General features: G+C 41.4%; 1 protein-coding gene across 18 annotated transcripts in view; it reads right to left on the reverse strand.

Annotated features, from left to right (window-relative positions):
- TANC2 (tetratricopeptide repeat, ankyrin repeat and coiled-coil containing 2) overlaps nt 1-14,187 on the reverse strand; it is a 288,324-nt gene that overhangs the window by 121,054 nt on the left and 153,083 nt on the right. For 13 of the 18 annotated variants that reach the window (XM_069786690.1, XM_069786691.1, XM_069786701.1 and 10 more), the window contains one exon: nt 7,613-7,723. The exons of the other annotated variants lie outside the window; for them this stretch is intronic. In XM_069786690.1, coding sequence (XP_069642791.1) covers nt 7,613-7,723 — 111 coding nt within the window. The remainder of the gene's footprint in view (nt 1-7,612; nt 7,724-14,187) is intronic. 18 annotated transcript variants of the gene reach the window in all.

The following is a 14,187-nucleotide window of genomic DNA, read 5'->3' on the forward strand; positions in this document are numbered from 1 at the left end:
ATAAAGAAGTACTTGTTCTGCAGTCCTGAGCAGGGTTAGGAAGTCAAGGCAACTGGTAAGAGTGCAGAAGTAATGGTGTGGCTTTCAGAGTGGCGCATATTTTCGTTTATGAGAAGCTCTCCATAGCATCACTGAAGTTAAAGTACTTTTTGCATAGGACAAAAAAAAAAAAAAAAGGCATCTATTGGCCTCATGTATGCATTAAGACATGGGAACCAGGCTTATAAAAGAACTGAGCGGTTTTCTACAAATGCAACCACCCCTCCTTCTATTGTTAGAGCTGGTAAAATGAATATTGAGGGTTTTGCCTCCATGAAGTGTTGAAACAAAATAATAGTATCTCAAGACATTGTAGGAAAAAAAGAAGTAGAATTATTGACCACTTCCTCTAGACTGTAAAGTATTTGGGAATAAATATCTGAGCCAGAAGGAAAAAGGGAAGACTAATTGGCACAACCATGATGAAAAACTCCAGCAACCATCATCTCCTCCTTTTTTGCCTTGCTTAGCATCCCGGTATTTCCACTTATGACAGGCATAAATGCAAGGTGAAGGCTAACTTCAGATTGAACTCCGCCTAAAGAAATCAATAGCTGCAGGAGCCAAGATGGAAGATTAGGTTTGTGCAAAGACATCAACAGCATCGCAAGCAGGAGCCCAAAGACAACTAGGACAGCACTGTCACAGACAGGTCAGGGCTGCCATCGCCCTGGGACCCTGCGATGCTGCCTGTGCAGCTAACACCGAACACGTGCTGATGCACGGCTAATTCAGCCTGACAGATGCTGAGCAGAAACAGAATTACCACAAGATCAACAAAGTTGAAATGATTTCCCAAATATAATTTGACAGGTAGTTATCTTCCCCAAATTGGAAGTATTGAAGAGTCTTTTCTCCCAAAGGAAAATCTGGGAACAATGATTTAGTTTTGGCTAGAATTTATAATTATAAAATGTGACTGCAGACTAGTGCTCCTGTGACACTTCATGAAGACATTGAGAAACACCAGAGTCTCTAGCAACAAGTGACCAACACTGCTGGGAGTTCAAAAGGCACATTTTACCAATTCTGTCAGCAATATATTGAGATCCTGAAGGTGGAGAAACAGCTGAAGATTTCGGTAGGATGATACTAGCAGTAGATGCCTTTGATGACGAAGCACAATAAATAAGTCCAAAAGAAATTAAGCAGAAGACAAGCACAGAGACAGATTTGTTACCTACTAGGGGGTGGAATCTATTCCAACTTTTCAATATGAATGATTTCTTGGTCTGAGACAGGATACTTTGTACCTTTGCAAAATACATTAGGTTAGAGATACATCAATGTCCTATCATCTAAGCCAGAACTGAAGTTGCTTCAGACTGAAATTCTAGGTGAGTTATCTGTCATTAGAAGGTCCAATGACTCTGGTGAAAGATACAGCGACATGTTTCATTATTAGCCATGTCTTTGTCCCATCCCTAATAGTTAATTTTGTTTTACAGATGGATACATTAGGACAACCAAGGAGTTGCAGATGAAGCCATCTGCACACGAGGTGTTAAGAGGGCATTTGAGCGTGCAAGGACTACTGGGACAGTGTTGGAGGTCTGCACTGGGCTGAGGGTCCAAGACCTGCAATCATTCCACTTACAGTGCCTACTGGAACAGCCCCTGAACTTACCTAATCCTCAGTTTTGCCTGCAGCCAAAGCACGATGTTCTACACCCGAAGACAGCTGAGTGGCATGGATGGTCATCATCAGAATACAATCCTGGAGCAAAATAGTGACCTATGCCAGTAACGAAGACAAACCCTACACATCAGCTTCCCAACGTGACTGATTCCTGACTAATCCGCGAAACTCAGAGTACCTTGCCTCAAAGACCATCATGCTTTTGCAGCCATACTGCCCGAGCTGTGATATTTGGGAGCATCAGCGCAGGCTGCCTTTGTTTTTAAAAATAATATACTAGAAGAGGAAACTCCTCGGCCAGGTATCTCTCATTCAATGAGAAGACTGACCCTGTCTGATGTTGTCCATCAGCAATGAAAAGGGTAAGCACACAGTACAGGGAAGGTCTCCAACGCTCCATCCATACAAGAAAGTCTCATATCAAGCACCTAGTCCCACCTGCTCAGATGTGGAAGAAAAGGAGGCTTTACACTGATCCTTGCAGGCCCACCACCGACAGTTTCAAAATCAACATGGTTGGATTGCTTGTGTACATATTTACTCACTGGCAAGACAGAAAGCTATAAATATGCAATAAGCCAAAGTATTAGCACAAAAAAGTTACTGTTTCCCAACAGGCCAACTAAAAGCAAGTATTCCTGTTTGACAAGGCAAAACAACTTGTTAGACTCCCTGGGATCCATCCGGACGGGCAGCCAAAGGTGCTAGGCTGCAGGAAATTCTGCTGCTAAAGTACCTGATGTGAAGTACACGTCAGGGGCCATCGAGGTTATATGTTTTGGCAGTAGCCACAACACTTCAAAGTTGGACAGTTCTTCACCTAAACAAAATTTGGATCACTTACAGCCTTTTTCCTGCCTTTTTCCTCCCTTATTCCCTTTTTGTTTTTCCCCCAGATAGATGAAACCAAAACCTAGGTTGTAAAGGGAAGTTGGTTGTTAATAGATCACATCAGGAAGCTTCAAGAATACCACGTTATCTGAAATTATTTAACAGTTAAAACATACGGCAATAGTATATGGAATTCGTATTATTTTCAGTTCTTCTCTTGAGCATCTCCCCTTTGACAAGAAGGTTCAATAAACCCTAAATTGTAAACCCAGCTGCTGTTCTCCAAGCTGCAACTTTCAGTGTGCAGCAAATCCAACTGTATGTACCTAACGGCAAGTTGCCTATGGCTAATCCCAAACAGATGCACAGCTGAAGCTCTAAAACCGCCTTCATAATTCCTTGCTCAGAATCAGAATTTCAGACCAGGGTGGGGGTTGATTTGTTTTGTTTTAGTTGGAGGGGGTTAAGTTTTGGATGGTTAATCCAGGAATTTATTCTGAAACTGTTTCCATCTCTCAATACATCGGAAGAAAACAGCACTGTCCTCCCAAGAGAAGCATGAGATAAGTCAATCGCTTCCATAGCAACCGACGCACCGAATTGCCATGACTCTCTTCTGCAATTAGGGCTGATCACAACGATTTCCCATTCCCTTCAGGTCAGTGGGCTTGATAATGCTGGGACAACCACAAGATTCAACAGTAAAACCATTTGTCAAGCCATGGTTGGTTTGATTATTCCCTTGCCTTCCTCCCAATTCATCACTGTCCAGTATGACAGAGGTTGGACAAGGATCCTGCTGGCTGAATTTGTCTGGGGTTTTGTGGGGTTTTTTTGGCTCATTGCCTGCATTTTCACCATGAAAAAATCAGAGTACAACACCGTTTCATGCATTCCCTGTAAAAGGCCTTTTTCTAACACCTGAGAAATGTTTTGTTGTGTTCAAGAGAAGTGTGCGGTTTGTGTAAATTGAAAAATACACATTTTACATGATGAAAAGAAAGAAGCAGCAGCAGCAAGCAGATGTCAACCTCAACGATTCTTTAGCTGAAGAAAGAGAAAAAGGAGTGATGAGATGAACATAAACGATGCTGTGATGGTAAATCACCCTTCACTGTCCATGGCGGCGGCACCACTGCAGCACCTAACTTAATTAAGGATGGAAACAGATGCCTGCCAGCATAATGTGGAACAAGCAAACATCCCCTGACCAGACATTTAAGATTTGTGTCCCAAAATTTTGGAAGAAGAATTTAATCAAATTAAAAGATAATGTCATAACATACTTAGCCTTTGAAACATAATGACAAGGTAATAAATCACGCAAAATGCAACTGTAAACATTGATCTAAGACAAAAGACAATTACCTGAAGGCACTATCCATCTCAGACTGTTTCCAATAGGTTTCCTGAGCACTTACAAGTCAAAACATGTTTTAGCTACCATGCTAAAAACAAAAAGCATTCCAAGAAAGATGCCCTCATGATACACAACTACGCAGAATCAAGAAGCCAGGACGCCATCCACTACCGAAGCAGTGCCACTAGGCAGGAGTGAGGTGTGATAAATTTTGGGGGGGAAAAATATTACACATTAAATTGTGAATCACCAGACCATTACAGAAAAGGTTTAACAGTTGAACAACAGAGGTCTGAAAGGCAACTCCTGGTCTTCCATGTTATCCCCCTTAAAGAGCGATACTGGCTGTGAAGGTGTCATCCCCGAGCTGTCCCACTGTCTTAGAAAGTCTGACAAGAAGGAAAATGAAAATACCTCTGCCAAACACTGCCTGTAGGATCAGAGCAGAGACAGAGAGGGAGGATAGATTAAACTCCTTTCAGACCCTCCTTGTAAAGTCACTGCTCAAGAAACAAGAACAACTTCTCCGCCATAGACACTCCAAGTCAAAAAGGGCTTGATTGAACTCGAAATGACCACTGCAATCACAAAAACTTTTACAGAAATCTAATTCTGATAGAAATGGGTTTCTCAAAGCCACGGAACAGCTTTTTTTTGTCATCATCTTAAATGCAACAACTATAAAATGTGATCCAATTTCTGCTTTCACTTAAATACATTAAATTGATCTCAGAGAATTTAATGGCCTTCACTGGCAAAGCAAAGAATATAATTAAAAAAAAAAATCATATCAAGCTGAAAGCTTTACTATGACCTTCCTATTAAAACTTCCCTCAAAAGAGACTAGCCACCTGATTCTTCTTTTTCCTTCCTCAATGTTAAAACGTCTAGAGCGCATCATCTCATACACTGATTCACACTGCAAGATGTCAAAAGCAATAATTCCCCGCAGCAGCACGAGAGGCCAAGCGGTGGCACGGTGGTTGCTCAGGAAACCACCTCCCTGGAATGTGCTGAAATTTGCCTGAAGCCTTAAAATAAACATTTTAGCATTGAGCAAAATTTCATCTCTAGGCATCTCAAATTGAAATAATCATTTCTAAACGCAGAGTAGATAATGTTCTCTCCTCATTGCTATTTAGTGTTTTAAACTGCCTTTAAGTGTATAATTAATTACATTACTTGTCAGGGATCACTTTACAAACCACTCCACCTCCACTCAATTGCTACGCTCTAGCATATCTTCGGCCTTATTTTTTCCCTTTTTTCAACTCATAACATCGTTCCTGGAGACACTTGGGATTTAACACTGTGAGCTAACATCCTTCACAGGATGCATACGTTTCAGAAGAGGGTTAAACCAAGCTTAACATGGAAGAAACTAGCTGTATTTCCTTGGAACGCTGACTACAGGCAATGCCGCAGTCCAGAGTAGGACTCGGCCCCTCTTCCTCCACCTTCCCATCAGGAGCTGGACTCTGAGCCCAGACCCAAAGTCCTTTCGTCCCTATGAGTTGTCCAGATCTTTGTTCTTTCTGCTCTTCTTTACAGAAGGATCCTTCCCCAGCCACCTTCTTCTTTCCAAGGTCTCATCTCTTGAGGTCCTTTAATCCAGCCTTCTCGCCCAGCAAAATCTCCAGCCCTCACATTACCACCATCTTCACAGCAGGAACCATGAATCCAGGCAAGTAAAGCCTGATCCATTTGTACCGTAGAAAATGAGCAAAGACCCACGGGGTGACTGCTCGCCAGCGCCTCACCGTACCTCTCGGTGTGGGGGCAGAAGCGAGGAGCTACAGCATTGCGAGAAGAAAACCGCACGCCGCAAACTTCCTTCTTCCAACAGCTTCAGAAACCCTTCCCCAACCCATTCCTCCGTCCCCTCTTCACCTGCATGTCCAACATAAACCTGGCCGGGCTCTTCAGGAGCTGCAGTCCCTGGACCTGGGCAAACGCAGGCTTCCCAGCTGGACGAGGTCCTGGGCACCAAGGATGCGGGGGCATGGTGGAGAGAGGGGCACCCCAGCAGCTCTCTTGGCACGCACATTTTAGCAGTCTGAGGCAATCCGCGACCCCTAATCTGAAGTTTCTACCTTTACTCCAAGTTAGTGCTGTTCACTAGCACATACTATGACAACTCTCTTGCTCTCACTTTCTTCTCTTCCTTAATGATGCTTCATGTTACTTTAATAATACTTCAAGGCAGTCGGAAACTCCACTTTTCCTTTCAGATCACTACACTATCAGCAAGAGGAGGAGATCAAAAAGAAAAAAAAAAAAAAAAAAAATCACAGATCCCCTTGTCAGAGCCCGCTCCTGGGCTTGGCAGGAGTCCTGCCCTTCAAAACACCCTGGCAAGCAAAGCTGGGGCAGGGGGGAAGAGACACACGTGCACGCATGCCTGCAAGACGTAACGCAAGACATGGGAATGTGGAATTTATGCTTTTTAAGCCAAATTTACAATTCAATTATAATTCTCTGTGGATGCAATCATAATAAGTTTATAATTATTAACAATTATAAACATGACAGTAGAAGCTATTTAGTTAGAAGAAGAAAGGGCTGCAACAGCAAAATTTTAATTGTAATCCATGATGACTGAAAAAGAAGGAGCACTTTTCACAGCAACTATGGCCTCAAAGGAGGCACTTCCAAGCACGAGGACTCTGGACAACTTTCAATTAATTCCTCCAATTGTGAATACTCCATAAGCTCACCATCCACAGAAATAAACGATACCCTGATTTCACAGAATCATTTATTAATATGACCTTTTCTACTGCAGCTATAGATTTAAGAGGCAGATCTCACACATTTGCATGCCATTTCAAAACACTCGACATCCTTTTACCCCATCCAAAGCCTACACTGAATATGGGTCCCTTTGGTTCATAAACTAGGGAAAGCCAGGGGAGAAAACTGCAGAATTTGGCAAAAAAATCCACTGAAACACTTGCTGCTGCTTTAAGACGGCGCCGGTCCCAGCCTCCTCCAAGGGCAGCACCTCCACTGCAGCATCCAGCCCTCCCCAGGTTGCCACTTCCAAGTTAGGAAGAATCTGGGCAATGATACTGAGTTGGCAGCAAGATGCAGCTATATAAAGATTTAACAGCACTCACACATCTGCATGAGGTCTGTCTGGGCTTGAAGGTATTTATGCAACTGCCTGCCCGAACCGTCAGACACATACGGGGTTAAGCCAGGGAGGGACACGACCCACTTCTATTTATGTTTCAACCAGAGGCCTCTAGCAAGATGTATACTTTTAAGATCAATTAGTACAGGATACATAAATTAGAAGCTATTTCTTAAAAAAAAAAAAAAAAAAAAATTCAATAAAGCAATATTCTTGGATGCAGGTAAACAAGATCCCATGGTTTTGCATTAGTTGATTTAATATTTCTGAAATGTGGTTTTATTCCAGCCTCTCTGAAGACCAGCATTACAAATTAAATTTAAAGTAGTATGTTTATTGGATCATTTTTATCTTCTCAAAAGCAACTCTCTAGATCTTCTAAATTATTCTGAGGGGAAAGCGGCCACACACCAAATTGCAAGTAACAAACATAAATGGGTATCAATTAGAAACTCACACTTATTCAAGCTTCCAAGTCAATGAAACTTGGCTAGGGGAGGTCCAATCAACCATCTCTAAAAAGGAGCCGTACTACATTTAAAAATACGTCTGGGCTGGAATTGCCTGTTCTCCCTCTTTTAGCGCAGAGCCTTTGCATGCAGCTTACCAGGGCAGTATGCATCAACGTCCAGTTTCTGTGCTGAAGAAAGTGTTGGTGAGCCAAGCTCAGACTCTGGGATTCGAGGGCTCTCAACAAACTTTGCTTTCCTCAAAGGGGCTAAGGAGAAGGAGGGGGAGAGAGAAAGAGAGGTCATGAGTAAGGGAAATAGCAAGCAACAGATGGAAGCACTTAACTAAACGACACTGTCAGACTCATATCAGGTTACCCTTTTTTTTTTTTTGCCAGAAAAAAAAATTATCTGCATTCTTTACAAGGAGATGGCTCTTGTTAAAGCTTTCAAACTGTACAGTCTTACTTGAAAGTGTGCAAGTACTGAGGCACATTCTTGATACTCTTAAACACTTCCTTTTTTCCTACTTTATTTTTTTTATAGAAAGCAAATGGGCCTGGATTCAGCAACTGTACAAAAGCTAAGATCATAGAGAGGTACACAGAGCCCATCAGGGTTTAAGATATTTAACTATAAATATCTAAAATGAATATACAAATTCTGTGTTCGGTAATTGTTTCCTTTGGACATAAAATTTCAATTCCAAAACATTCTGAATATCTGACCAAACAGATCTGGTGTTCAACACAAAAGATCAGAGTAAAGCTAATGCTGTCCAAGACAAAAAACAAGCACTCCACTTTTATCCTTGCAAATCCAGAAAAGCTGCGAGAGACTTAAATAAAGAACAGGGAAAAGGTAAAACTGTCTGTAACAAAGCAGTATTGACGACTAGTGCTAGAGAAATGGGTTTTTTCCACAAGTTTTAACAGTCTGAACTCTAAAGGACATGAAGTTCTGTGCAACATTTGTCTGCAACAAAATAATTACTAAACCACTTTTATTAATAAGTTCTTAAACAGATATTCCTGCCAGATCAAAGAAATAGAACTAGCGAGTAAGTTATACGCAGAGATTATTGTATTGCATTTCAAAGTTAAACTCACATGCCCATTAAAGTGAAAGACTAATTTGAAAATCCACTCTACAGACAGTATCATGGGTCAGCATGCTTCATGCCTCTCTGATTCCCAGCATAATAGCCTCAATTTACATAATTTATATTTATAGTTCTCTGTCCTGCAAATTAAATTTGGGATCTGAAACTAAAGATGGGGGGGACGTTTGTTCTCATGCATCTCCTGTAATAAAAGCTCAACAGGTCAAATGATGACCTCTGAGGCAGCAATAAATCTCTTGCTTTTAAGGAGCCTGCACGCAGCCAACACGGTTGGCCCTGCAGTTGGAAAAGGCTTAGCAATTCCGATGATGAGGAACCAGAAAGACTACACACAACTAGCTGGCTCTCGCTAGCTGAGCTGGTACATAAACCAGCACGGGAATTTTTAAAAGGGGGGTGGGGAAAAACTGAGATAAAGGTTAGGGTATGTTTTTTCAACGCAAAGGCCTTGTGAGGCTGAATATAGGCAAGGAATCACACTCCCCTTTCTGGACAAAACAGGTGTTAAACACCCTCCTGCCTCACTCTCTCCTCATGATCCATCCCAGGAGATCTGATCTGATGAGGAAAAAAAGGTACCACGCTACCATTTTGCACGAGAAAATCCTAGATGAACATTAGATATATTTACAGCACACTTCCCTCCGGAGTCTATAGGGGCCGGTGTAACATGAGCCGTGCCAGGCAAAAGGAATGTGCGCGAGACTGACGGGAGATAAGGGCAGCCTGAAGCCCCCTTCTCCCCCCGGACCCGCTGCCGTCCCACCGGCTCACGAAGCTCAGGGATGTGCAGCCCCGCTCGGACGTACAACCTGATGCCAAACACCGCAAGCCAGTAGTCAATTGTACAGAAAACCCCCCAAAACCCCATACGTGCGCACACCCTATCAGTTTGCAAACTGGCCGACACCAGTAAAAAAATTATTCGCAGCAATGATCTCGTGCCAGATGTAAAGAAAGCACATAAATATTGAAAAGATTATTATTATGACATGAAAACTCTTTAGAATAATAATTCTGCATAGGCCAATCTACTAATATTTCATTTGTAATTGCAGTTCTAACAAATATGTTTATTTCAAATGTTTTACCATGGCCCCAGTAACAGTCATTTTTACAATATATATTAGAGATAGCTCATCTTTTCTTTCTTTATCATTTCTGGCTAACACTAGAACCATAAATCATCCAATGCGACACTGGGCAATGCTCGTTTTGTTCTGAAATACAGAACAAACAGGGTTTTCGTAGTTCAAGAGATGTTAATGACTGCAATGGGATTGTCACCAGAAGATAATGCACTAAAGATTATTTGACTTACTAACCCAAAGAGGAAGAAATTCAAAAAGCAAAGAGAGGGCTGACGATACCGACTACGCCGCTTTCTGTGCGGAGTCAGAAGTCTGCAGAAGATGCAGAACCTGCACGTTTCGATAGATCAGCACCTAACAGGTCAGCTCCGGACCATAAGGAACCAATACAGGAGTCTCCCATTTCAGCACGGGTTTTATTTCTGCATCTCTTCTGGATCTTCTTTACTCCTCACTGAGGAGCTGACCCCATCGCCCGATTAATTCCTGCCTTCTCCAAACAACTGACCTACAACAGCAGAAGTGATCAGGTTGTGGATTCAACAAGCTGATCCAGTAATTTTTTTTTTTTTTGAGGACAACTAAGAACTTCTTATTAACAACGTGGTGAATTCTCAATGTACTGCAAGTTTAGTCATACGCATCATTTTACGGCTGTTATGTTTTTGTTCCCTAAAAAGCATGACTTAAGTCTTAAAAACACATGTTACCACCAGACAAGATACGCTATGTCAACATGACTTAAAGACAACAGTTTATTTTAAAAGGCTCAAGTCAATACAATCTTCTCAGTGTAACTGCAGATCAGGAAAAAGCCACAGAGCAATAGTTTCTTTTATTTCAGATATTCTGAACCTGAAAAAGACAAAAAGCTCTCCTAACTCATATGTAACCCGATTACATGAAAGGAGGATTTTCACGTAAAAGAATTAAGCACTCCTGACTCCTGTCCAAATGAAGATTATCCTGACAGATTCATATTTGGGCATTAGTCTTCTACTGGAATAAATAACAAATGGAATGCCATGAATTCAGAAATCTGTTTTGCCATTTTTTAGCCAAATGTTAAAGGATAATATTGATCTTTTTATAAAAGTGACTTTCCATGCACAACGGTTTGCCTAGGTCCTGAACATCCTCCCGTGAGCACAAGGCAAATCCTATGATCAAAGTCACAGGATAAACATTTGGCACGTACTATAAAAACTAACAAAAGCATGAAGAAGTTATCTGAAGTATTCTATACCTGCCTCTGTCCATTAGGCCTCTTATTTCTGTAAGATCTTCTGTACGAAACAGACCAACCCTAGGCATTAAACAGCATCAAAATAGCCTCTCCTGTTACACAACTGCAATTTTTTGAGCAGAGAACAGTATTTCTTCTATGCTGATCCATTTGTTACAACTCTGTAAGCTAAAAACCAGCTCTGTAAGCTGTCATACAACAAATTAAGTGGTCAGTAGTTAGTAACGCCGTCTTTCTAGAACTGCATAATGCACGTTTAATTCAGAAGAACGTACTGATTACAGGTAGCCTGAAGTCACAACCCCGTCACTTGGGTCCCACCGCCCGTTCACGGACGACGGCCCAAGAGCCGATGGCAGCAGCCCGCGCTCCACGTACGCTCCACCGGCCAGTCCTGCTCCCAAGGGCTCGGTGACAAACACAACACTGGCGTCATACAAGAACTGACTTGTTACTACTAATGTAGGAACTTCAATTTAAACAGCTAGAGAAGTTATTTAAAACAAATACTGCACATTTTTGGGGCTAGTTCCTGCAGTTCTTGGCGATATTAATCCCCATCGGTATCCAAACCAGTAGAGCAAAACTGAAAATCAGTTTTCAGTCCAAATAAAATTCTCATTTGACTTTGACAGCAACTTTTCCTGCACAAGGAAGGCGATGCTAATTCTAGGGTAGGAATTAGCCACGTAATGCAAAACAATTACCAGGGCAGGCATTCAGAAAGTTTAATTAGATGGCTTATTTATGACACTTTCTGCAGCAGGTGGTCTATCTTCCAGTGAGGACAAAGATATAAATTATTTCTTTCTTGGTTTTCATGCTAATTCTTCTTAATATCCACACGAACACTGTAAGTACTATACTGTCACTAATAACAGACAGGAATATAAAACCATTTAAAAACTGTATATAATATATTTTTTGGAAAAACTATATGTTTGAGAGAAATTGCCTTTCTAGAAAGGAAGAATTCTGTTATCTGGGATTCAGGATTTCCTGTTGATTATTAACCCGTAGGCAGCTTCTTACACTAGAAGCGCCGTACAGTGGAAAATACAATAAATAAAATCCAAAGACCGGCTGAGCCCCAACAACGCTTCTTCATCAGCGGAGATGGGAGATGCTCCGTTTTCTTTCCTCTGATGACAGAAGGGAAATAACCTTGTCACCTAACACTACAGCTAGGTGTGAATTAAAAAGCATACATAAGCAAACATGTATTTAGAATAGATGGGACAGGACTGCAATAAAGCCCCGTTAAACTAACACTACGGAAAGTATTTTATTAGAAGCTGCAATGTCAAGCAGTCTACAGACTGGCTTTTTAAACACCTCTTTAAAAACAGAGATTCCGAGTATTTGGAAAGTATGCCCACCTGAGGAACAGGACCCATCAGCCCAATCCATAATATTCCTCAAACTTGTAAGCCCACACTACTTATTCCTGAAGATCTCATTCCAGAGGCTTGAACGAGCAGTACAGGAGAGCTGCACAGCCCATCTGACACAGAAAACACTTCCAATATCAGGAGCTGATGATGATTTATCCTTTCGTACACCTGCATGGAGCATTGGGATCAATCCTGGTGCTGTTTGTGATCAACGCCAAGAATCTAATCTACTACCAATTAAAAATAAACCAAAGAAAAACCAGGATGTGTTTATTATGTGAATAATCATTTTACCTATATTAGCATTGTGCTCTAGTTCAGCCTACTGAGCTTCCTACTACTATAGCATTTTCTGTTACCAATTCATTGTCACATAATTTATAGATGAGTTAGTATTTTAATTAAAAAAAGGTTTGCTTTAGATTAAAAGGCATTGATAAAAGGAAATTATCATGGATTAGCAAAAGGCTTCATCTACTAAATTCAGTTTCAGCTCTGAAAGGAACGTTTCACTAAAAAAGGTTTATTAACATCTAATGACCTGATTGAACAAAGCGATTTTTTCAGGCAGTTATTTCAGTAGATTTGAATTCATTCCATGATTTGACTACAATATACATACACCCATACCTTTGTGTGTACACCCATAAAGATACACAAGAAACCAATCTATCTATGGACAAGGAAGATGCTGGAAGAAACAGCGACTCTTCCCACAGCACGAACGATGGATTGACCATCCCAGGGTACCTGGGAGCCTCTCCTTCTATCGGCTGCTTGTAAGCATGATGGAAATGTACATTATGGTGTCCTGAACTGCGTTAATGCAAACCCCTACAAGCCTTCTACCACACAGACTTGCACTCTTCATCATTATAAAATACAAACACGGCGCGGCCGCATCCCTGAATTCTCTCAACTCGCTCCAACGGGGCAGGTCCTGGGCAGGGTCCGGCCAAGGAACTCGGCTCAAAACCAGCTTTTCTCCCCAGTTTTGTCCTCTCCCTGCCTTACGCACAAGTACAGCTGAATTTTAACTATGCTTTGAGCCTTCCTCTGCCAGAAGAGGATGAACTAAAGAAATTTGCTGTCTTTGTGTAAAAATACTGGTTTTATCACAGGCTAGAGAATGAGGTGAAAGAGTGCCACCAACGATGAAAACGAGTGAACTGCTCTGTGTTGACTGCGTGCTCATCTCTTGTGACTGGTTCAGCTGAAGAAAAGCTGAATTTTGCACTTAAACATTGTATTTGTAAATATTGTAAGCACAATATTATAACATAAATTCTGTATGGAGAGAATGCAATCCCCAAATGTACAAGGTTTTACAAAAACCTGTCCAAGTTAGGCTGTGATTGGAAGAGCCAGAGCACCAGTCTGAAGAGCAAACTTCAGAAAACTTGTATTTAAAGAGAGTAAAAGTGGGCGCTTTGCGCATCATCCGTTCCCCATCTTTAGTTAATAATGACGGCTGCCGTGCCAAAGGCTGATTCACGTGCTGGAAGCTGCCCAATGGCTACGTAATGCTGCGGAAAGTAGATTTTATTGAAGTCTCCCTTGTACTAAAATGTTTTAAGTGCTGCAGTGCTATTGATCCACAGAGCTCCTGGAACAAATAACTGTCAGATTCAACACAGCTGGACTACACCCAAAACACGAGAGATGTAGCTTTCAGTGCTGCCTCTGATCCCAAATGACTCTTTATTTTGCTGAGGTAAGAGTCGTAAAAAGACGAAATTACAGACCACATGTTTATTTTTGCTGTGGCACTAATATACCAGCTATGCGTAATTAAGATTTCCAGGTATAAATTAAAAAAAAATAAAAAAATTAAAATAGTAAAATCACAGGCTGACATCCTTTTTTAGATAATCCAGCA

Source organism: Haliaeetus albicilla, chromosome 7 (genome assembly GCF_947461875.1).
Source record: "Haliaeetus albicilla chromosome 7, bHalAlb1.1, whole genome shotgun sequence".
Classification (NCBI taxonomy): Eukaryota; Metazoa; Chordata; class Aves; order Accipitriformes; family Accipitridae; genus Haliaeetus; species Haliaeetus albicilla.